This window comes from Musca domestica, unplaced genomic scaffold (genome assembly GCF_030504385.1).
Source record: "Musca domestica strain aabys unplaced genomic scaffold, Musca_domestica.polishedcontigs.V.1.1 12, whole genome shotgun sequence".
NCBI classification, from domain to species: Eukaryota; Metazoa; Arthropoda; class Insecta; order Diptera; family Muscidae; genus Musca; species Musca domestica.
In genome coordinates this window covers 1,633,790-1,655,994 of record NW_026712155.1, presented here as the reverse complement: position 1 = coordinate 1,655,994, position 22,205 = coordinate 1,633,790, and the positions used below count along the sequence as shown (strand labels likewise).

The 22,205-nt window shown below is 38.8% G+C and overlaps 3 protein-coding genes across 6 annotated transcripts; all 3 read right to left on the bottom strand.

Moving 5' to 3' along the window:
• Positions 1-5,803: 5,803 nt before the first annotated feature.
• Positions 5,804-17,057, bottom strand: LOC101891416 (sodium-coupled monocarboxylate transporter 1). Of its 4 annotated transcripts, none has more exons than XM_005186155.4 (10): positions 16,720-17,057; positions 14,023-14,744; positions 8,976-9,041; positions 8,748-8,867; positions 7,888-8,042; positions 7,570-7,819; positions 7,122-7,502; positions 6,861-7,051; positions 6,601-6,790; positions 5,804-6,540 (listed from the first exon to the last, which is right to left on the bottom strand). In XM_005186155.4, exons 2-10 carry the CDS (start codon positions 14,380-14,382, stop codon positions 6,481-6,483), a joined length of 1,773 nt encoding a protein of 590 aa, XP_005186212.1. In that variant the 5' UTR covers positions 14,383-14,744; positions 16,720-17,057; the 3' UTR covers positions 5,804-6,480. The 4 variants fall into 4 exon arrangements, with proteins under 4 accessions (XP_005186212.1, XP_058974019.1, XP_058974020.1 ...); XM_059118036.1 differs by having other exon boundaries at positions 16,768-17,057; XM_059118037.1 differs by having other exon boundaries at positions 16,846-17,057.
• A 1,485-nt stretch (positions 17,058-18,542) lies between these two features.
• On the bottom strand, positions 18,543-20,989 carry LOC101892628 (neither inactivation nor afterpotential protein G). The gene is made up of 6 exons (XM_005186161.4): positions 20,860-20,989; positions 20,675-20,800; positions 20,413-20,615; positions 19,258-20,355; positions 18,974-19,194; positions 18,543-18,842 (listed from the first exon to the last, which is right to left on the bottom strand). Exons 1-6 carry the CDS (start codon positions 20,870-20,872, stop codon positions 18,692-18,694), a joined length of 1,812 nt encoding a protein of 603 aa, XP_005186218.2. The 5' UTR covers positions 20,873-20,989; the 3' UTR covers positions 18,543-18,691.
• Positions 20,990-21,068: 79 nt separating this feature from the next.
• Positions 21,069-21,988, bottom strand: LOC101891241 (probable ribosome biogenesis protein RLP24). Its single transcript, XM_005186154.4, has 2 exons — positions 21,796-21,988; positions 21,069-21,727 (listed from the first exon to the last, which is right to left on the bottom strand). Exons 1-2 carry the CDS (start codon positions 21,874-21,876, stop codon positions 21,233-21,235), a joined length of 576 nt encoding a protein of 191 aa, XP_005186211.1. The 5' UTR covers positions 21,877-21,988; the 3' UTR covers positions 21,069-21,232.
• Positions 21,989-22,205: the final 217 nt, after the last annotated feature.

Here is a 22,205-nt window from a genome sequence, read left to right as displayed (position 1 = left end):
AGTTCCATCATCGTTTCGCTGCTACCGTGGCTGCCGACTCGCCGCCATTGCCATTTTAGGGTTTGGCCCATACACCGAGCCAATTGTGGTTGATCCCATGATTAAGCACCTTAAGAGGCAATTGTTAGGAGGAGGAAGAAGAAGAAGAAGACATTACCCATTACCAGCAGAAATGGGGAACTCGAAATCGCTGTGTTGGAATGCTAGTCAGGTTTCAAAAACAATTTGCCATTTGAACAATGAAACGGCAGTTGTTCGAAATTGAGCAGATCATTACCGCTAAGCATGCCCGCATTCATTTGAATATGTTTGGCGTAAGTTAGCCCAAGGTCATGTGGCACTACCACCACCACCACCGGTACTCTCAATTGTTTCCTCTTTCGGAAGTCTGCAGACAAATATGCGTTAACGCACTATTTACCGTTATTAATGAAAGACGTCTTCTGTTCGAAAGACCAAAAAAAAGGTCGTCTCTGAGCTGCATCAGAAGCAGAATGAATAGTTTTCGATCAAAGAGACTGAAAATGAGGAAACCAATTTAAAAATGTAAGCCATACTTCATGACATAATACTAATGTTACCTTATTTAGTAACATTTAGTACTTTTTCGTACACATAACCAGTAAAAAGTTTCATCAACAAAGAATGGTTCCGCTATAAAAATACAGGGTGAGATGAAATAACTGCAACCAAATTCAGACTACTTTCATTTCTAAGCCACTCGTCCGACAGCTGTTAAAGTTATTCTAACGACAGCTGATTATATTATTTTCAAGCGCACAAAACCATTTTGGTGAGAATTTTCCAGAAAAGAAGTTATTCGTGATGAAATTCAAGCGTGATTTCCTTATATTTGGCTGGAAAACCACAAGTGGCTATCGTTAGAGCACTCCAGCATTCAAATGCGAATAAATCTTTTGTGTCGCGTACCATTGCTCGTTACCGTGAAACTGGTAGCGTAGCCCGACGTCAAGGAAGTGGACGGAAGAAAACAGCAACATCAGCAGAAATGGTTCGAAAAGTAAGGAAAAGACTTGATCGAAACCCGCGTCGCAGTGGCCGAAAAATGGCTCGTGAGCTGAACATATCGCAATATTCCATTCGGCAAATATTGAAAAAAGTGCAAGAACTTACACCGCAACTGAAAGAAAATAGACTCAAAACATTTAAAGAGATGCTTTGCTTGGCCGAAAGTGGGGAACTCCGAATTTGGTTTTCTCTGATGAGAAAACATTTGTTGTCCAGCTGTTTGTAAACAAACAAAATGATCGTGCTAACTTGCCAAAGAGGTCAGCTGAATATATACACCTTCGGTTGGCCACCAGAACTCAAGCGCTAGTCATGGTGATGGTGTGGGCCGCCATAACAGCCGGTATTAATGGACCGTGGCATCAGAATAAATGCCGAATATTATCGCAAAAATATTCTGGATGTTGTATTAAGGCCTTGGGCACGCAAAACATTTTGGGCGCAGACCTTGGACATTCTATCAGGACTCAGCACAAACCCAACCCAAGAATGGTTACAAAATCTCCGGACTGGACTACTGTGTCTGGAGTATTTTGGAAAGCAAGGTTGGCCCTATTGGGCTTCGCCGGGAATGGGCCAAAATACCGCAGAGCAACATTCAGGCAGCATGTGACGGTTTCATTGGCCGTTTGAAGGCCATAATTCGTGCCAAAGGTGACCAATTCGAACAAATCTAAACTTATTCTAAAATTTGATTCTATTTCCGACATTTTTTGCTTTCATTCAATAAAATTTAAAAAAAAGTAAAAATTATTGCGTTTGACTTTATTGCAGTTTTCTGTATTTCATCCTGTATGTGCTGATGGGCTTTTGTAAAACGTATCGAATCCAGGAGGGAAATTTGTGGACAAATTAAATCGACTAAATGTAAATTTTTCCAAAGATATTTAATCTATTAAAATTAATTTTTTTAATACACATAAAAAGTAGGTTATTATTTAATTTCACCGCCCATTGGCACTGCGTTGTTCGCGAATCAAAGTGAACATCTACTCATCAGAAGTCATTAAAATTCAATTAAGCCTTTGTCTGTTTTTCTTATTTTTTTCTCTCTAAGGAAATTATTCTTTTCAAACATGGAACTCATTTGTAAATTAGGACATGACACCACCAGACAATGTCCGGCAACTCAGCAAATGCCACACACAGCGGTGGACCCAACTAATTGGCCGCAGCGGACATCACATCGAACTGGATAATGAGCTGAATGAAGAAAACACACACACACATATACACCCAACACAATGGTGCTGTTTTTTTGTGTTTTTGGACAACAACAAACAACAACAATGGCTGTGACATGCGATTTTCCATGTTCTAAAGGTCAAAGACATAAATCGCACTTGTCATTCGGCTGGTACGCAAAACACTGACAAACAGATAAACAGTCAACGAAAACGACGCAACCACCACCGCTTCTACTTCGACAGTCGCTCTGTCTAATTCAAACTATGACGACAACATTCTGACTTGGGTATGTCTGTCTGCCTCGGTGTTGTGATTGAAATAAATGCCATGTTTGACAAGGAAACTCCGACAAATTAAAAGCAGACAGGCAGGCCTGGCCAGTCACATCATTTCTTTTGCTGGAGTTCAGAACAAAAGACTCGAACAACAAACTTGATATTAATTACTTGAGAAATTGGTTGGCTGATGCGTCGTCGCAGCCATCGCCCAGTGATGGGGTTTTAATTAAAGCTTAACATCAGCCACAAGAACAACATCGACCCGCTACTAATAACCCCCCCCCAAAAAATGTGAGAAAACTACCAAACAACGAACGAATTAATTGCTATTTTCTATTGCCACACACATTGGGAGCGTTGGAAGAATGTCATCAATTTTACATTATGAACATGACACCACCACTCGGGCTCCGAAACAAGAGACCTTCAATATCGATTATACAGTCAATTTTCAACACCTTAGCACTCATTAAATGGCGAATAAACAGCATTACAAGCTGTAATTGAACACCAGCTAAAACACATCTCCGTCATCTTTTTGGTCAATGTTAAGGAACCGACATGTAATGCCATAGCTCCCAACTAAACAGACCATGAACAAGTCAGGTATGAACAGACTAGCCCATTGCCTGTCCAAATGATGATTAATCAGCAAAAATCAATTCAATTCGCCGGCTTGTGTGGGAGTGAAATTTGATATGAGATTTGAGATTCTTGGCGAGCATCAATGACGGCGATGATGATGGCAATGATTCTCTAATAGATACATTACCAACATCTTGATAATCTCCTCAAACAGATTCTGCATCAAATTGCTTGTGAACATGCCAAGAGGAAATTCTATTCGCCGAGATAATAATTCTAAAATTCAATGTTAAATAATTATGATGGTACTGCGACGAGGGTGGGTCACCGGATGATTGGAATTGAATGATTAGAAGGAATGCTCAAAAGAATTAGTTTCCATTAGATTATGGTTGCGGCAGGGAAGAGTAAGTAGGTTTGAGGCACAGTACAGCATCTCAAATTGATTTGCCGTACTACAACAAAATAATTTGGACTCAACAAATATTGACGGTGATGGCTTCGAATAGTGACAACCATAGCACAATATGAGGGCAGTTCAAAAATTGTATATAGCTGACCCTAGAAGTTCGAAATTTGGTACAAGTATTGGTTTATAGAATATAGGGTGAGATAAATAAAACTGCAGCAAAGTCAAACGCCATAATTTTAAATTTTTAAATTTTATTGAATGAAAGCAAAAAATGTCGGAAATAGCATCAAATTTTAGAATAAGTTTAGATTTCTTCGAATTGGTCATCTTTGGCACGAATTATGGCCTTCAAACGGCCAATGAGACCATCACACGCTGCCCGAATGTTACCCTGTGGTATTTTGGCCATTCTCGGGGAAGCGCTTGCTTGAGGTGATCGACACTTTGGTATTTGTTAGTGCCAAACTTCCTTTCTAAAATACTCGACACAATAGTCCAACGGATTGGTATCCGGAGATTTTTGTGGCCATTGTTCCCTGAAAATGAAGCGAGCAACCTCATTTTGTAACCATTCTTGGATGGTACGTGCTGAGTGCGATGGTGTTGATTCCTCTTGGAATGTACAAGGTCTGCGGCCAAAATGTTTGCGTACCCAAGGGTTTAATACACCCTCCCGGATACTTTCGCGATAATATTCGGCATTTATTCTGATGCCACGGTCAATTAATACGAGCGGAGAGTGACCATCGGCTGTTATGGCGGCCCGGCCCACACCATCCCCACATTTTCAGCAAACCTCTTTGGCAAGTAAACACGATCATTTTGTTTGTTTACAAACAGCTGAACAACGAATGTTTTCTCATCGGAGTTCAGTTCATTACTTTCGGCCAAGCGAAACAACTCTTTAGCTCTTTCGAGTCCATTTTCTTTCCGTTGCGGTGTAAGTTCTTGCACTTTTTGGAATTTCAATGGCTTTAGCCCGAGCTCATTTTTCAATATTTGCCGAATGAAATATGGCGATATGTTCAGCATACGAGCCATTTTTGGCCAATGAGACGCTGGTTTCGATCAAGTCGCTTCTTTACTTCTCGAACCATTTCTGCTGGTGTTGCTGGTTTCTTTCGTTCACTTCCTTGACGTCGGGCTACGCTACCAGTATCACGGTCGTTCGGTCATGCTCGTTACGAGACACAAAAGGTTTATTCACATTTTAATGCTGGAGTGTCTAACGATAGCCACTTCTGGTTTTCTAGCCAAATATAAAGAAATCACACTATCACGCTGGAATTCCATCACGAATAACTTTTTTTCTGGAAAATTCTCACCAAAATGCTTTTGTACACTTGTAAACAATATAATGAGCTGTCACTGGAATAATTATATCTGCTATCGGACGAATGGCTTAGAAATGATAGCAGTCTAAAGTTGGTTGCTGTTTTTTCATCTCACTCTGTATATGGGAGCTATAGCTTTATTCGAACCGATTTTCTGGAAATTTGATGTACTTGCTCCTAGGTAGAATTCGTTCGGATGTGCCATATTTTTGTTTTTGATATCGTCATTCTAAAATAATGCTTAGTAGGAGATTTTTGCACAAACTCACATAAAGTACAGCTTTAACCCCAAAATGTCTCCTTTTAATAAAAATGTCTCCTTTAATTTATATACATTTCCGGCGTCTTCTGACGTCTTCTAGGACCTATGGTAGAATTTTATGACAACCAATTTTGTGGAATATTTCGACCTGCTACGATGTCGTTTAAAGGGAGTTTTTGAAGTTTCTTTTTAAAAAAAGGAACAAAAAGACTCCTTTGCTTGGCTCATTTGCGGCCTTACATTTTCGATCACAAATATTACTCGTATTGTTTTTTGGAATATTGCCGAAGACACTATATACCTCAAATGCACAGATTCCGATGAATCTTAATCTGAATTAAGAATTCTGAATTCTTCGTATAGCGACTTTGCTTGCTACTTTTCCACCTTTTTTGTGGAAAATTGTAGACATTGTTATCTTGAGGTAGTAGAAAAATACGGTATTAAAACTCTCTTTGTAGTACGTACGAATGAATCAGCTGTTATTTTCTAACATATATTCGATTTGAACTTTGCCACAAAAATTCCAAAACCTTTATAAATTTAGGTATTTTAAAATTAAGTATTTTTAAACCACAATTTGCCAACTTTGTTTTCCCTCAAAATAATTCCCATTCGACCAAGTTCATTTCACAAAATTCCAAAACCGCCACTCCTCCCTAACCCAATTTTGCCGAGTGACGGCAGCTATTGAAAGACATGACAATTTTTCCTTTTTTAGTTTTTCTTTTATGGCTAAATTAATGTTTTATTTTTTATTATTCTTATTGTTATTATTGTTATTACTTATGCATTCATGCTCTGTGGTGTTCTGTTGATTGGAAGCTGTTAACAGACAAAAAATAAACAACACTTCTTTCTTAAGCATATTTAATTTAGCAACAATTGTAATTTAATAATAATCTTTGGATTTGCTTTGCTTTGTTTTTGGTTTATCTTCTGTGTTTTTTGTTTTTTCTTCTTCTTTTTTTCTCAATATAAAGTTGATTTATGTAACTAAATATTAGCTGCTATTCATTTATGTATGCATGTATGTAGGGATGTTTGTGTATGGATGTGGATGTGGCACCAACACATGTCTATGTTTACATGTATGCATGTATTACAAATTACTCCCGCCCCTATGATAGTCTTTAAAAGTAGCCGTATTGTTATGTATTAATTATAGATAGCTTAGGATCTCCGTAGATTAGTTTAAAATAACACCCCAGGAATACTCTTTTTTAGGTTCACACGCGCACACAGGCAATTGTTCTAATTTGTTATTGTAATTTGGTATTTACAATAATCGTCCCCGAATTGGTTGGTCATTTGGTTAATTAAATAGGCAACTAGTCTAAGGTAACGCACACATACAGGTACACCGGCCGCCTCGGAACACAGCTGGCAGATCTACAAGGCAACTTCTTCGTCGACCGATTTGTTTTTCAATGGAATGTCTATTTGGAGGTTCTGCCGGGGAGATGGTGGTAGGTTAGCATTGATTGATTTGGACACATTGAGGGAACTCACCTTGGTCTGCAAGTGGTTGTCTTCGCTTTGGAAATATTTACGTATGCAGGGTGACAACAGGGAATGGTCAATTGTCTTGGGATCGTTACCGCCGAAGATGAAATGCCACAGAACGGCAATGCCCATGGTCAACAAGGCGCCCAAGCATGTGTACCACATGTACGATATGCGGTAGAGCGGTAAAATTTCCCTATTGGAAAATGGGTGAAGAGGAAAAATTATGAAAAATCGAAATTAAATGTTCATGGGGTAAGACTTACTCTTTGGCTGCCTCCGACAGGGTGGTATTGGCCGCTGACACCAACACAGAGGTATCGAACTGATAGGTGCAGTGTTCCACTGTCAGGGGTTTCGTTTCATAGACCATGGCACCGGAGGCCACTGCCCATTGGGCCTTTAAACTAATCCAAGACATGCCCACGACGCCCACAATACCACCAAGGAGGGCACTCTAAACGGGGAAAGGCAAAAAAGGGAAATATTGAATCTCTGCAAAAAAAACAGCTGCTTTTCAAACTCACATTTCCATTTATCCAAGGCATGAATACACCGATGGTGAAAATACCCAACAAGGGTCCATTTGTAATGGCTTCCAGACTCATGGTCAATTGCAGGACGGTACCCATGTGCTCGACAATGTACACCAGGAACACACACAATACACCCACCGATACAACCACCGAACGCATAATCCAGTTAATGGCAGTCTCCGACAATGGCCTCTTGACGAAGGGCTTAATGAAATCCTCCAACACCACGGCGGACATGGAGTTCAGACAGGTGGACAAAGAACTCAAGGCTGCACTGAACACACCGGCGATGAAGAGGCCCGTCAAACCGGGATATTCGCCCAAAGTTTCCATAACGAACAGCGGCAACAGTTGATCTCTGGCCTTGGCCAACTGCAGGGAAACCAAAACACTGTAGAATTTGTCTACTTGACAATTTGCCGAAATCGGATACACCTACCTTTGTTGTCAGGGGATCGCACTGCTTGTAGGTGGCATACATGAGAAGACCGTTGTAACTGCAGAGACCCATCAGCACCAAGACACCCAAACAGAACAAGGCCAAGGCTTTGCGGGCCGACGACAGAGTTGGCAGAGCCAAATAACGCTGAATCATGTTCTGGGATACGGCATTCGTTTGGGTCCAATAGAAAACACCGCCCACCAGCTGGGACCACAGAGTGTGTCGCACTGTCGGATTCAAATCCATGCTGTAGTTGAAGAACAGGGGATTGCAATTAATTTTGGTTTTGGTGAAATGAAATTCCATTGGACTTACTCTGGACCCTCAATTCTGCCCGATTCCCATGCACTTTCGAAGACCTTTGAGGCACCGCCAATGTCAATGCTACCCTTAATGGCCACCAGTATTAGAGCGCCAATCATGGAAATGATTTGTACGACATCGGTCCAGACGACAGCTTTGAGACCGCCCTGTGTGTAGGGAATATACGAAAATAAATAATCCCAGATTCGAATATATTGTGAAAGCGTATTTTAGATATTTGATCCACTTTTCCGACTGAACCTGGAGTTCGTAACTGTACTGTTTTAGGTTATGCTCATTTTTATTGACTTACAGTTCCTTTCGGAACAAAAATTAAAAGGTCTGACTTGGAACAATGCTCTGAAATGAACGGGCAGGCTATAGTTTATAAAAACCGGTCATTCCGGTTACCAACCGATTTCAGTTGTCTTTAAGGATATCGTTTCAATTTGAACCAGTTTCATTTAAATTTACAATTCCGACTTTTCAATTGATATCGCTAACACAAAATGTTCGACATGGGTCCATGGGAAAAAGAGTTCTGAGATTACGGTACCACCTAAAATAGGATTAATGTTTTAAAAACATTACAAAATTTCTCGGAAATATTTCCATTCCCGAATGGGGTAGTGTATCAAAGATAGGTGTGACCGAACTGCACGCATTTTTTTTCTTGTTGAGATGCTAACAATTTATTTCCCAGAGACCTTTTTCCCTGGAACACAGCTATATTTATGAGCTTAAAAAAAATTAAAGAACTTGTTCCTCCTCCTCCTTTCGGTTTAGTCGGAATCAATCAATGTGGTCTAACCCGCTCCTGTCTGCTCTAAAAGCTTTTGATGATTTTGAAATAGCTCCTCAGTTTTACTTACCAGTGTTGTGTAGAAAATGCAAATGATGCAGACAATGGGCGTAATGGTGTGCACGGCAACACCCGTCACCTGGTTAAAGGCCAAGGCTGGGACATAGATGACAATGGGAAGGTAGCCGATCTAGAGCAGAAAATTATGTTTTTTTTTTTTTTTTTGACAAGGAAACATGATTTAAGTTAGTAAATTTCAAAAATATCAACAACAACAGCAACGGGCGAAATAACTCACATTCATTATTGTGAACATGACAGAGCCGAACATGCGCAATCTGCGATCGAAACGACTTTCCAGGTACTGAAAAGAGAAGAGAGATGGGGAAGAGGAAATAAACAATAAATACAACATTAGATTCAATTCAATTAGTTCAGGGATTAGTTCCGCATACAGACGGTATGGTCTCGTTTCACTTCCATGAAACTGGGACTTTTTATTCAAAAATAAAATTTGCATAACAATGTCAATGTGGAGATTTGTAACAATTACTTAGCCACCGATGCCGATCCATGTTGGTGGACCGATCTCGGTGCCATTTCGTATTTAAATAAATTATTCTTTTGATTTACAATTTGTTTAGCCCAAACGGTCATTGCAAAGCTAATTGAGTTGATTATTTATTTATCTGGAGGTCGCAAATGCAACTGTGCCTATATTAAGATCCACATCGTCATCGCAAAGATGATGGGTGGATGGGATGGATGCCTGTGCCATTTACATCAGCTTTTCAATTGGCAAGGTGAAATGTCTATACAGAGTAGTTTGTCTTTAGCTTCTCTGTGCGGGTGTGTGTGTGTGTAATCTGGAAATACCTCCACTGCATACGTACGAAAGTGATGGCGATTGTCCAACAAGCGCCAGCAACGCAATTTTCTCAGTCAATCAATTATTCAAAAAATTAAAAAGATTTTGAAATTGTAAATCAAAACAATTGAATTGAGGCAAAAAGAACAATTGGCCAAATGAATTGAATATGCAGTGGTTCCCAAACAGGTCTCGTATACCCCCCACATTGTGGAGAAGGTGTCTTTCTGTTTGTAACTCCAGGAAATGAAAATTTTTGAGCCCAAAAAGTTTTCCATTTTTGAAAAGCATAAAATTCTAATTCAATTTAGCTTCCCTATCTCCATTTATCTGCCCAAATCATCCCAATCATGCATCTTGTGTACAGATGTTTATTTTAATGCCCTCCACCATAATATGAATGGTATGCTAAGTTAAGTTAACTCCTTTAAATCCCAATTTCTAATTCCATGTAAATTTTGCCACGTCCATCCATCTGTGGAAACCACATAGCATCGGAACGAAATAAAGTTGGTTGATAAAATTTCACTCATATGTATTTTAGGTTCGTAAAAGTTTTGGTATATAGCCCCCATATAATGGTACGGCGAGACTTACGGTGTTTTGAGAGTTTTAGTCAGAGTTTTGAACCGAATTCGCTTCAAATTGACCCTGCAAAGAACTGTTCACATAGGTCCAACTTTTGGTATCGTCCTCATATATTAGGTGCCTACCGATATTGGGGTTTTGTATGATTTTAGATCCAATATTTGAACGGAGTTATCTCAAAATTCTTATTTAGAGTTCGTAATGGACATCATTAAACCATACAGATATGGGGACGTGTATAGTCATAAGGAAGAGACCTTACAATTTTCGGTATTTTAATAATTTAAGCGTCCTTCTACCATAGTATGGAGGGTATATTAAGTTTGTCATTCCGTTTGTAACATCTCGAAATATACATTTTAGACCCCACAAAGTATATACATATATTCTTTATTATACTCAAATGTATATTATGTCTGCAGGACTTTTGTTATTGGTTCATATAGGTCCACGTTTTGGTATAGCCCCCATATAATAGTACCTCCCTATTTTCAGTATTTTGGTGATTTAAGCGATATTATTCACCAGAATTGTTTCAAATTTGGTATTGGAAGTTCGTAATGGGTACTACAGCCTATGATAGAAAATTGTCCACGGCTTCGAATAGCCCCCATATAACGGTACATCCCTTTATTCGGGATTTTGGTGATTTTAGCTACATTATTCACAGGATTTGTTTTTAAGTTTCGCATTTGAATATTGTAATGGCTTTTAACAAAAGTTGCCTATGCAGGTCCACGTGTTCATATAGACCCAAATATTACGACTAAGTTGTATTTTTAAAATATCAACAGAATTTTAATGGATTTTATTTAATTTTTTTTTTTTTTTTTTTTTTTTTTTTTTTTGAAAATTGCCAAATTTGTTCCAAATGGTGGAGTATATTCAAGGTTCGATCCGGTCGAACTTACAGCTTTATTACTTGTTTTCAATGGATTTTTTATCTTTAATTATATATTTTTTAATTTACAATTTCCGAATTGTGGAGATATTAAACGTATGGCTCGAAGTTTTTTTTACTTGTTTTACCTTATATCCAATTTGAGAATGGAAAATATCACCCCTCTTTTTGGTACAGCCTCCAAATCGATTTCAGATACCTTAAGAGGATTCACATTATTCTGACTTTTACAATTTACCATCCCGATTGTCAGTACTTTAGCCATTTAAGCAACCGATCGTAACGAGTGCCATCCCCTCGAACAGAAAGTTGTCTGGGTTTTGACCATAGCTACACCTGGCGTATGATTATTAACATTCCAAATACGCAACTAGGATTCTCTTCATTACCCTACAGGCGTTCAAATTTAAATTTCTTGGCTGTTACATGGATTGAATTTCCGAACTCTGTTGCGGAGAACTGTTGTTTCCAAGATGAGCAATTATTGGTGGGTATGCCAAATTGGAAAAGTATAACATGTCATAGAAGAGATACACACGCATACATGTGTAAATGGATACATGTACACGAAACTTTTATTCCGACCCACCCGAACGTCAGAGCATCAAGGCTACGAAAAATGTTGTCAGTTTTCCTTACACGAGTTGAATTCTTCGGGAATCAAATCTGCATATATGTATGTGCATATGTAGGAATGCATGTACGGACAGTCCAACTGACAGCGCTGACAAGCGCCACAGGCGCTCCGCTGTTTGGCGACTTTTCATTCACAAAACCTATTCATCATCGAATTGGACTATTCGGTTTAGAAGTAAATCTGTTTTAGCTGCTAATTGAATCAATTTGTTGGACTGCATGTAAACAGAAATACACACACGTACGCTCACGTGTGTGTATGTGTGTGTAAATATTTACATGTTATTCATGTAGGTGAATGAAAGCAAGGCAAAAAAAAAAACAAATAAATGGGAATGGGACGATAAAGAGACACCGCAAGCAGAATGGCACAAAAGACGTACTCTGTTTGCATTTGAGAGTTGCTCAGATCGATGCACTTGTTTATGTATGTGTGTACACGTGTCCGCTATGCAAGACACAAGAGGGAACAAAAACAACATTTCATCAGCTTTTAAAGAAAGCAACATCATAAAATCTATAAAGAAGTGACTATAGAACTGAAAAGTAATTGGGATAGTGTAAACGATGAGAAATGAAAGAAGGGTTCTCAAAAGTTTGAAAATTAGGTAAAATTTATTGTTTTCCTATTCCCAAAAAAAAAGACCTTTTAGTCACAGAGTTTCAACTTCCATAGATTTTCAAACAAAAAAAAAATGGGACGTGTACAAAGTCTTAGTCTTAAAAAAGTAAATTTTCTGTCCGTGGATGGAACATTCCGCCAACAGACTGACAGATATTTGTAAGGACAAAATTTAACTAATTCTTCGATTAACCTTTTTTCAAAAAAAATGATTGCAAAATTTTTTATTACATTTCTATAATCGCAGCATAGTATTTTCTCAAGGAAAGGAAAGCGAAGTGAAAAAGGACAACTCCATTTATGGGATAGATTTTACAATAAAATAATATTTATTAACCAAATTTGCGGTATAAAGCACTTCGTATCAGTCTAAAGTCAAGAGAGTAATTTTATATCCTTCCTCCACAATAAAGAGGTGGTTATACCAATTTTATGATTTCCGTTGTGTCACCTCGGAATATTTATCGCAGATCCAATTAAGTCCGATATGGCTCTGAAATTTTCCACAGCCATTGGATGTTTGATATTAAATATTTGTATATGTATGTCCATGTTTGGGTATAGCTACATAACTGTATCTCCTGATTTTCGGTATTTTGTCAGCTTTTACCCCAAATTCCGAACAAAACACCTGTAAATATGCTGTAGTGGACCCACTCCCTAACAGAACCTCCCCATTATTTTGTTCTTTCAAGATTTGAAACCCATTTTTCAACAAGACCAGTTGAAATTTGACATTAAGAGTTGTTGGTAGGTAAATTCCCATTTTCAATGTATTTTGGAATAGTCCCCATACAATAGCAGCGCTCCAATTGTGGGAACTTCAATTCAATATTTTTACAGGATTTTACAAAAATTATTTAAATTTTGACATTGTGGCCGTTTTCACTTGTTTCCCAATCCCTTGTGATTGGGTTTTAGGACAAGAACTTTTAAAACGGGGACTTTTTGTTTTTGTGGGATTATTGGAACTTATTTGAAGTAGGATATGTCCGAAACTATATTAGGCAAGTTTTCTGGCGGTAATTTTTTGTTTGTTGGAGAGCAAGGTAAAGGAAATGGAAATTAAACAAAAATTCTCGTTCCAGCAATTTTCTGGCAATTCCTTTTTTGTTCTTATTTTTATGCAAAAATAAAAAAAAATGGCAAGAAAATAATGGAAAAGAAAATTGCTGAAAAAATTGCCTTGTATAAATGGAAGCGGCAAGTTCAAAGGAGACCGATACAAATTATAGCAAGAAAACTTGATTCGGTCTAAATATGGTCTATTGTTACTCTTATGTATCATATCCCAGCAAACCACTTGATTAAAATTTATTTATGAACCGCGAAAATGTACATCCCTTAGATATTCTGTACGAAAGCCTGGTTTTTACACAATTTCTAGTTTAGAGTTTTTTTCCACGCACTACCAGAAAACGAAATGAAGGAAATATTCCATCAAAAGGTGAGAAACTCAAACAACTATCTCGCTCTCTCTCTCTCTCTCTCCACGAGGGCAAAGTTGTAAATAGCAACGGAAACTAGTGTTTACTTGACTGATTTGAAATACCTCCTTCCAAATTCGGGAATATTTTTTGCTTGGATTGACTAATTTCACCAACACACTTAACACCGTCTCAAACGAAGCTTAAAAAATGTTTTCGCAAATCTTTTTTTCTCAATCTTAAACCCACTCCTATATCGATTTATTTAAGGAACACAGTTCGAAAGTACACTCTGCGACTTACCTCATAGGTGGATGTGATATTTAGATCATGGAACACCGGCAAATAGTAGATGGACATTATGAAGCCCATCGCTATGACCCCGAGCGACACGTACAGATATTGTATGCCATACGAATAGACTTCCGTGGGCAGGCCCAGTAGCGTTATGCCCGATATAAAACTGGCCACCAATGACAGGGCTATGGGCAGACACAGCATATTACGACCACCCATCAGATAATCCGACTCGCCCAGCGACTTCTCCATGAATCCAAAGTAAATACCAATGAAGATGCACAGGATGAACATGGCCACGAACACCACATAGTCGGGCCATGTGAAGTGCTGGAGCTGCGAAATAATTGAATCTACTTCCGACATCGTGGAATGTGCTGCACTAACTGGCAACCAGTCCTTGTGTTCGTTGACTCCTTGCGAATGAAGTTATTGTCCGTGCGAGGACAATGCTTACGATGGTCTCTAGGCTCAACTCCGTTTTGCTGGTTAGACCTGGTAATCCCGATAATGCTGACAAGGCTGACAGACGACAGGCGACACGAAAAATTAGAAGAACAACAAAGAAAAACACCAAAGGCACGCACTCGAGTTATCCTCTTTACTCTGTGCAGTGGCGCGCGCTCTTTAGTCCGTGTTGTGGCTGGTGTTGTCAAACATTCACACTAACTAAGTTCGATTGCAACAAATTCAGTTTTATACTTTTTTGTCACTTCACCAGAAGAATTCTGCGCGGAAAAAGGGAAAGCACGAAGAGAGATTTATTAATTTATGTCAATTGTGAGTTCATCGAAAAAACAGCAACAACAACAAGAACAACACCATCCACTGAATATGGCTGTAAATCTGCACAAAATCCCTGGTCATGGACAACACTTTACCGCCCGCATTATTGCCACGGCTATCGCTGCTGATGACAATGTTGTTGTTGTATTTGTTGTTCTAGTTCTACGCAGACAACATTTCAATGATGAACATCGGCGAAATATTAATGGCGTTTATGATGAACCCTTCACCGTGGCATGGAAGGGGTTATTCTTCTTCGATGTTGACCTAGAACTACACTTGTCCACAATCATGGGAAGTCAGCTTCCGCACATCCAGAGTCTCAACTCTCAACTGTTTGGCGTAGTTGTCGCTGGCAATCCGTTTCTAATTCCCGCTTTGCTAATGGAGCACAAAACGGTGTGATGGATCATCACAGCGGTGACAGCAACTAAGGCAATGATGCCAGCTTGTTGCGTCTGCCGGTCTGTCCGTCCGTCCGTCTGGCTGACCAAGTGACTGACTGTCAGACCTCCTTAATCAGCTAAATTACTAAATCACTTGCGAAGAATTTCACTGTGACAACAAATCTAATAATTCGTTTATCAGGCTGTCCGTCCTGCAATGCATACATCGCTCGCTATGTGTGCGTGTGTGTGTGGGTTTGGAAATTCTATGGACACCCTCGGACAATAACGGTTTGCAAAACTTATGATTTGTTGTGGTCTGGTTAATTTTTTGGTCATTTACATTCCACAAAAAAGAGATGCGTTTTAAAATAGAATTTATTACTGTCCGCCATAATAAATATAAATCAATAGCGGGTCGTTGGTGGGTGAGTTCGAATATTTGGCTCACTACCAGAACAGAGGCCAATATGTGAGGGATAATTTCGATCTACACAAAAGAGAAAAGCCTTTTTCGAGATATGAGAAATAGTAGTTGATCTCCGGTAGTTTCATAGTAAAATTGTTCAGATAAGTCCAGAAAAAGAGGGCGAGCCAAGAGAATAATTTTGACAGTTTGCAACTATTTTTCTTGCAGGAAAAATTGTTCTGTAAAATTTTTGTAAATTGGATCAATTGGTAATCGAGCAAAACAACATTCAGTTAAATCCAGCAGCAGATAATAGATTTTGCTCTCTCTCTCTCTCTCTCTCTCTCTCTTTACTCGCTCTCACTTACTGTATCCTTTGGTTCATCGAACAACATTTTTTAATTAGTACTCTATTCCAGAGACCGCAAAAATCTACTAGTTTTGCCATGTTTTCCATATTCCTGAAATTTGTACAAGTTATTAGGTTCTCGAACACATCTGATATTTTTTTGTGAACTTTTTTGTGTGAGAAAGCAAATTCTCCAAACAGAATTTCCTGACTAACTTCTACTGAATAAAATTATAGTGCGCACATACGTTATTGATTGGTTGGACTGACTTTTCGAGATGTTTGACCTTTCGTCAAGTTACATCTGAATTTTTATATTGAATGGTACCCATTGGAATGGATGTGGCGATCTGGCTTCAAGCTTGTCTCGCAGAGTGTAGGGTGTCATAAATCTGACAATTTCACTTTCAGGAAATTACATTTAGGTGTCATTTTCTCATGACACTTTGGACGCAAATTCTAAATACCAGAACATAAATCAATTCTGAAGGTCTTCAATCCTCTCACCTTCTCTCACCCCCCTAGTGATGGTTACATGGGCAGCATGTGCTCGCAGCATATTTAGACGAGGATAGATGGGAATAACTAAAGGTACCCAGAACAGCAACAACAACAACAACATCAGCAGCAGTCGTAGCAGACGATGGGTGAATTTACAATTAAATGGAACGCAGTAATTATATCACAATGGCAACATCGTCATCATCAGCGGCAGCAGCAAAAACAACAGAAGTAAAATCGAGCATCACATCAAAATTGGAACGACCACTAACCAGTGACTGGTGAAAAATTACAACAACTTTAGATGGTTAAAGCGTTACGCAATGCACTTCCAGTTTGTCAGCCGAAAGGGCAGCCGATTTTTTTGAACTTTGATTTTTTTTTTTTTTTGTCTTCACTTCTCTGAGCGGATCCTCCAATTATTTTGGATATTTATAGATATTTCCGTATATCCGTTCACTTGTTAAACGCTGCGAAAAGTTAACACCGTATCCAATAGAGTCACGTCTACGGCTGGTGGTGGGACACATTACTACCGATCTTAACGAGCATCGCATAGATAACTGAGGGTGGTCGGTCACCGAAAGCATTGCATGGCAGCCCTCGCTCGGTCGGTCATTCAGTTCAATTGTGGGATTTTTCTGTCATCATCGTTTCGGTGGCAAAGAATACAATGAAAAGCTATGTACAGCAGCAACAACAACAACAACCACACGACAAAGGCAGCAGCACAAATCTTGGCTGTAAAATTATTGCAAATTCTACAAAACACACACACACATACAGATGTACATGTACCGCCTCACTCATTCTTATAGAGGAAGAACCAGGAAAATCCAACAGATACTTTCGTCTAGTAAAATTGGGATAGATCTGTTGTGAATGAGAGCTAAAAGAAAATAAATATATCACACAGCCACACATGCACGGACGCACACACACACACACCCACTCACCCTCGCCAAGCTACTTAATCTTGACGTTGTCACATGGATGGATGTCAAGTTCAAAATTATTCGGCTGCCGGCATCCACTAGCGACGGGGGCGACCCTTAGAACATGTAAACAAACGTCTTCTTGTTCTCATCCTTAACTTGCTGCAAGAATATTCTCTTTCACTCTCTTAGCGTTTTCTTTTTATAAATTAGGTTTTCTCAAACGGACAAAATGAAAAGTGAAAATGTGAAAATTATTCATTCAAATTTCCCACACTGCGGCACATTTCAATCGAAAGTAAACAACTGTCGTTTTCGTCCGATCGAAGAGAGGCGAGAAATGCCAAGCTATTTTGTACTGTGGTAGCCATGCGTCCAAGAGTAAGGTGTCTCTTTAAGTCAATGTGCGATTTTCATTCTTAAAATAATTTGTTGGAAGAAATTTCCCACCATAAAGGGTATTTTGTTTGGGATGGATGATTCATTCTTTTATAGCACTTCAATTTAATATTTTCAAACAAAACCATTTTAAAATATTTAGTGAAAAATTTTGCAAAAGAGAAACAAAGTTTTACCCTTTACATTTTCTAAAACGTTTTGAGTCATCTATGAGTTAAAACAACAAACAAAATTTATTGATCGATCCGAACGGCTTTGTATTAGTCAAACTTATAAATTTTTATAAGGATTATTAAAACTTTATGCGATTCGATTGGAAAATGTAGGCGACAACTGCAAATACCCAATGGGAAGCTATGCTAAATAGGTTACATGTACTGACATACAAATAGTAATTCTATTGATTTTAGTATATTTATATAGAAAACCAGGAATTGAAAGGACCAAATCGGCTGTTCAATACCCTACATCACTCTTGGCATTTAGTTGAAGTGTTTCCAGCAACAAATGTATGGTGCAAGGGTTGAATGTGAATCGAATTAAACATGTATACGGGTGCTGTAGTAGTATCTGAAACGTTTGGAACTATTCTAGACTATATTTGTTCGTCTGGTGCAAAATTCTCCTTAATTGGACAAACGTTACCTTAAATTGAATGAAGTTAAATATGCGCCCCTTTATGTTACATGGTATTGAAATCTGTGAGGATAAGATAATCCCAAGTGTAAAACAATATGTATCTACAATGAATGCATTTTTCTCTAAAACAATGTAAACACGATTCCACAGTTTATATAATTCAAGGTCAAACTATGTTGCTGGCGGAACCAGTTTTTATTATACACCATATCATCTATTTCCAGTATTTCAAAAAATGTTATTTATCTCCTGGAGCCTAGTGCAATGCATTTTATTTGTCTTCAGCATCATTCAAATGGTCTTTTAATACCATTGCCGCTCCTCTCAAAGCCATGCCGACCAATATGGAATTTGGATTTCCCGAAACAGGCGTTGGCAACACACTGGCATCAATTATACGAATTTTATCGAAACCATGAACTCTGTAAGCAAAAGGGGAAATAATAACAGAGGCAGAATTCATAGACGAAAGGAAGCAGACACATAAGTTCAACATATCATTCTTAATAAGAATTCTAAGCCGATTTTGTGTCTCCGCATTGAGTCAACTCACTTGAATTGTTCATTCACAACACTATTGTCAATAGTGGTTCCCATTTTACAGGTGCCCCCCGGATGATGAGATCCCAAACCAACATGTCTAATAAGGCACTCCAAATACTCGTCTGTGGGCTGATTTTGTTTTAAATTATTTCCCAACAATCCGATGCACTCTTTGATGCGTGGCCAATGGATTTTTATGTCCAGTGAAGAGAAAGCATCTGACGTTACCACCTAAAAGTTCAAAACAAAAAAATAAACTTCGGAAAAAGCATTCAACTCAACTACAAATCTTACCTCTATGCCCGCTCGAATAGCCTTTATTGTGCATTCCACATCCACCTTCTCCGCCATATAGTTTGGATCAATTAATGGGTGTTTTTTGACATTTGCACTTTGTATTTTCACATTTCCCCTGGAAGCAGGCTGCAAACACGTCGATATCATAACGAAGCCTTCCTGTGACGTATTATAGTAGCGGGGGAACAGTGCTCTGAAATGTGATTTTTTGAAATTCGATATAGACATCAGGACAGACTCATCGATAGCACCGGCTCCAAAGAATGTAAGGCCATAGGTATCACTAAGATTGCGCCCGAAATTCTCCATATGTCCCAAAACGCCGAAATTTCCCATATGGCCACCACCTGTCGTCAAATAGTTCAGTATTGACAATGGGCTCAGCAATGACCGCTGATTTAATGTTGGTCCCACCACATCTATTGATACGTACAATGGCAAATTCAAATGATCGTGCAAATGCTGGCCAACGAAAGGCACTTCGGACAAGAAGGATGGCACATTTCCAATTATCTTTTCTAATTCGCTGTGCCTACCCAGCCCCGATACCATCAAGAGTTGAGGAGTTTGGTAAGCACCTGCACAAACTATTATTTCACGCCCAATTCTAATCTCGAAATTATATTCCTTTCCCGATTTGTCGTCCTTTGTTGATAGCCACAGTGATTTGGCGTATACATTTTTCTGTGTATCTTGATTCAGTGCAAATTGAATTGACTTGGCATAAGTATTGAGCATCACTCTCAGATTCTTTTGCTTGTAGGCTGATTGTAGAAAACGTTGATACACACTGAATCTTAAGCCATTTTTTATGTTATACTGGGCCTTGCGGAATTGCCATGGCTTGTCAATAAATTCCACAGAGGCATCATTGAAAGCTTTTGCCAACAGCGAATAATCTGGTTTAATGTCCAGACGTTCGAATGGTCTAGCCGTACCAGCCTTCAAGAAAGGCTTCACTGAAGACCAATTCCAACTCTTTAAATTCAATTCATTAGACCACCTTTCAAAATCACCTTCGTAGCCATCGAAGTGAAGCATATAATTCAGCTGAGCAGATCCCCCGAGCCCTTTGCCACGAGGTAAACATTGACGCTAAAAATCAATGAACAACAATCATTTAAGAATACTATTTTCACTGGATTCAATTACCGCATCTTCGAGGCCCTTCGATGAGTGTAGCTGGGAAGTGGAAAGAAATCCCCAATCATTGATACCCTTTTGTTGAAATGTGGCCAGTAGAGGAACTTTACTTAGAATGCCAAATTTCTCGCCAGCTTCTACCAATAAAATTGTCGCATTGCTATGCTTGGCCAATATCGATGCGACTACAGATCCACATGTTCCAGCCCCAACTGCATGTAAGTCGGAACATAACTACCAGATTTTCGTGTATTTTTTGCTTTAATCTTACCTACCACATAATCAAAAATATATTCGCCTGGATGTAGGGTCGGAACACGTTCCTCCATCAAGGCCGCTATGACAAACCATAGCATAGAAATGAGGCCGACAAGAAGGGCGAGTAAAATAAAAATTTCTTGAAAAATAAAATTGGTTTTTATACGATTTGGATGAACACATAAGAGGTAATCTTACTGCTGTAATCCATAGTCGACAATTCAACTTTCCACGCAAAAGTGAATTTTTCTATCAACTAATTTATTTTGTTTTCATTTCCCTCTTCGCCTAATCCAATTAACAATAAATGTGCTGACCAAACGACGAAAAGAAACATCTATATCTGCCAATCCCAACACTTCAATACCACATGTGGTATATGGAAGAGATACATTCACACATTACAATTTTGTTTTTTTCTAAATCACATTTTAAATCTTATTTAAAAAAAATTACCTTGTTGGTACAATATTTTCTAAAATAATTGCTGATTCTAGAATACGACTTTCATGAATCAAACTACTACTTAAAGACTACTTATCTCTACGTATGCGCATACAGAAGATTACATCTATACTTTCATCATTTCCAGATCCTCATCCATAGCACCTTCCTCCAATTTCTTTTCCAATTCTCTGGCATCGACATATGTAATCTCCTCCTCGGGCAAATCTTGTTCCATGAGAGCGGCCTCTTCGGCTTCCTCCTTGGCACGTCGTTCCTTTAAACCAGCAGCCGGAGAACGGATGAGAGAAATGTTGCGCTGCACGTCCTTGACATCCATTTGAATTTCGACTTCACGGCCCTTGCGCAAACGGTCCATAATAAATTGACCCTGGCGACGCTCTTTGATCTCTGTAACTTTCTTAATGGCATCCAAAGTCTTTTGCCACATTTCACGGTTATATTTGATGGGCACGTTGCGTCTTTTCTCAAACTCAAAGCTGGGGTCAATGGACAACTCCTTGCCCGCCGCCTTGCGATGTGCTTTAGTCCAGCGCACTTTGCGTGGGTTCTTCTTGCGTTTGAATGCCTTGTGGCATTTTCCACGGCAGAATTTAAAGATCTAAAATAAGAAATAGAAGACGCAATTAAACAAGTGCATGCAAAACCGACATGTTATAGTTCACATACCTTGCAATCGTTCCTTACGAATTGCACTCCATGACCAGGGTAGATTTTGCTTGAGCAAAAATAACACGTTTCGATACGCATTTTGCCGAAATATCTCAAAAACTTTTGAGAATTTCAACAATTTAAAAGCGTTTCCCTCAACACGTGTGTTTTGGTGTTTTTTTTCGATGTTGTGTGATGATAGGGGTGGCAAATTGTCGACTGCAAAATTGATAGTATCGATACTTTATTTTGAAAATAGTTATCGATTAATAGATTTTCCTATTAATATTATCGGACGGAATGTCTGTACCATGGTAGAAAAATACAGGTAGATGCATCGGCGCAGCTGCTTGGACAATGATCGAATTTGTAAATATTGTTGAAAAATGCATATCATAACATCCCCCGATTGGTGTCGTAGAAGAAAA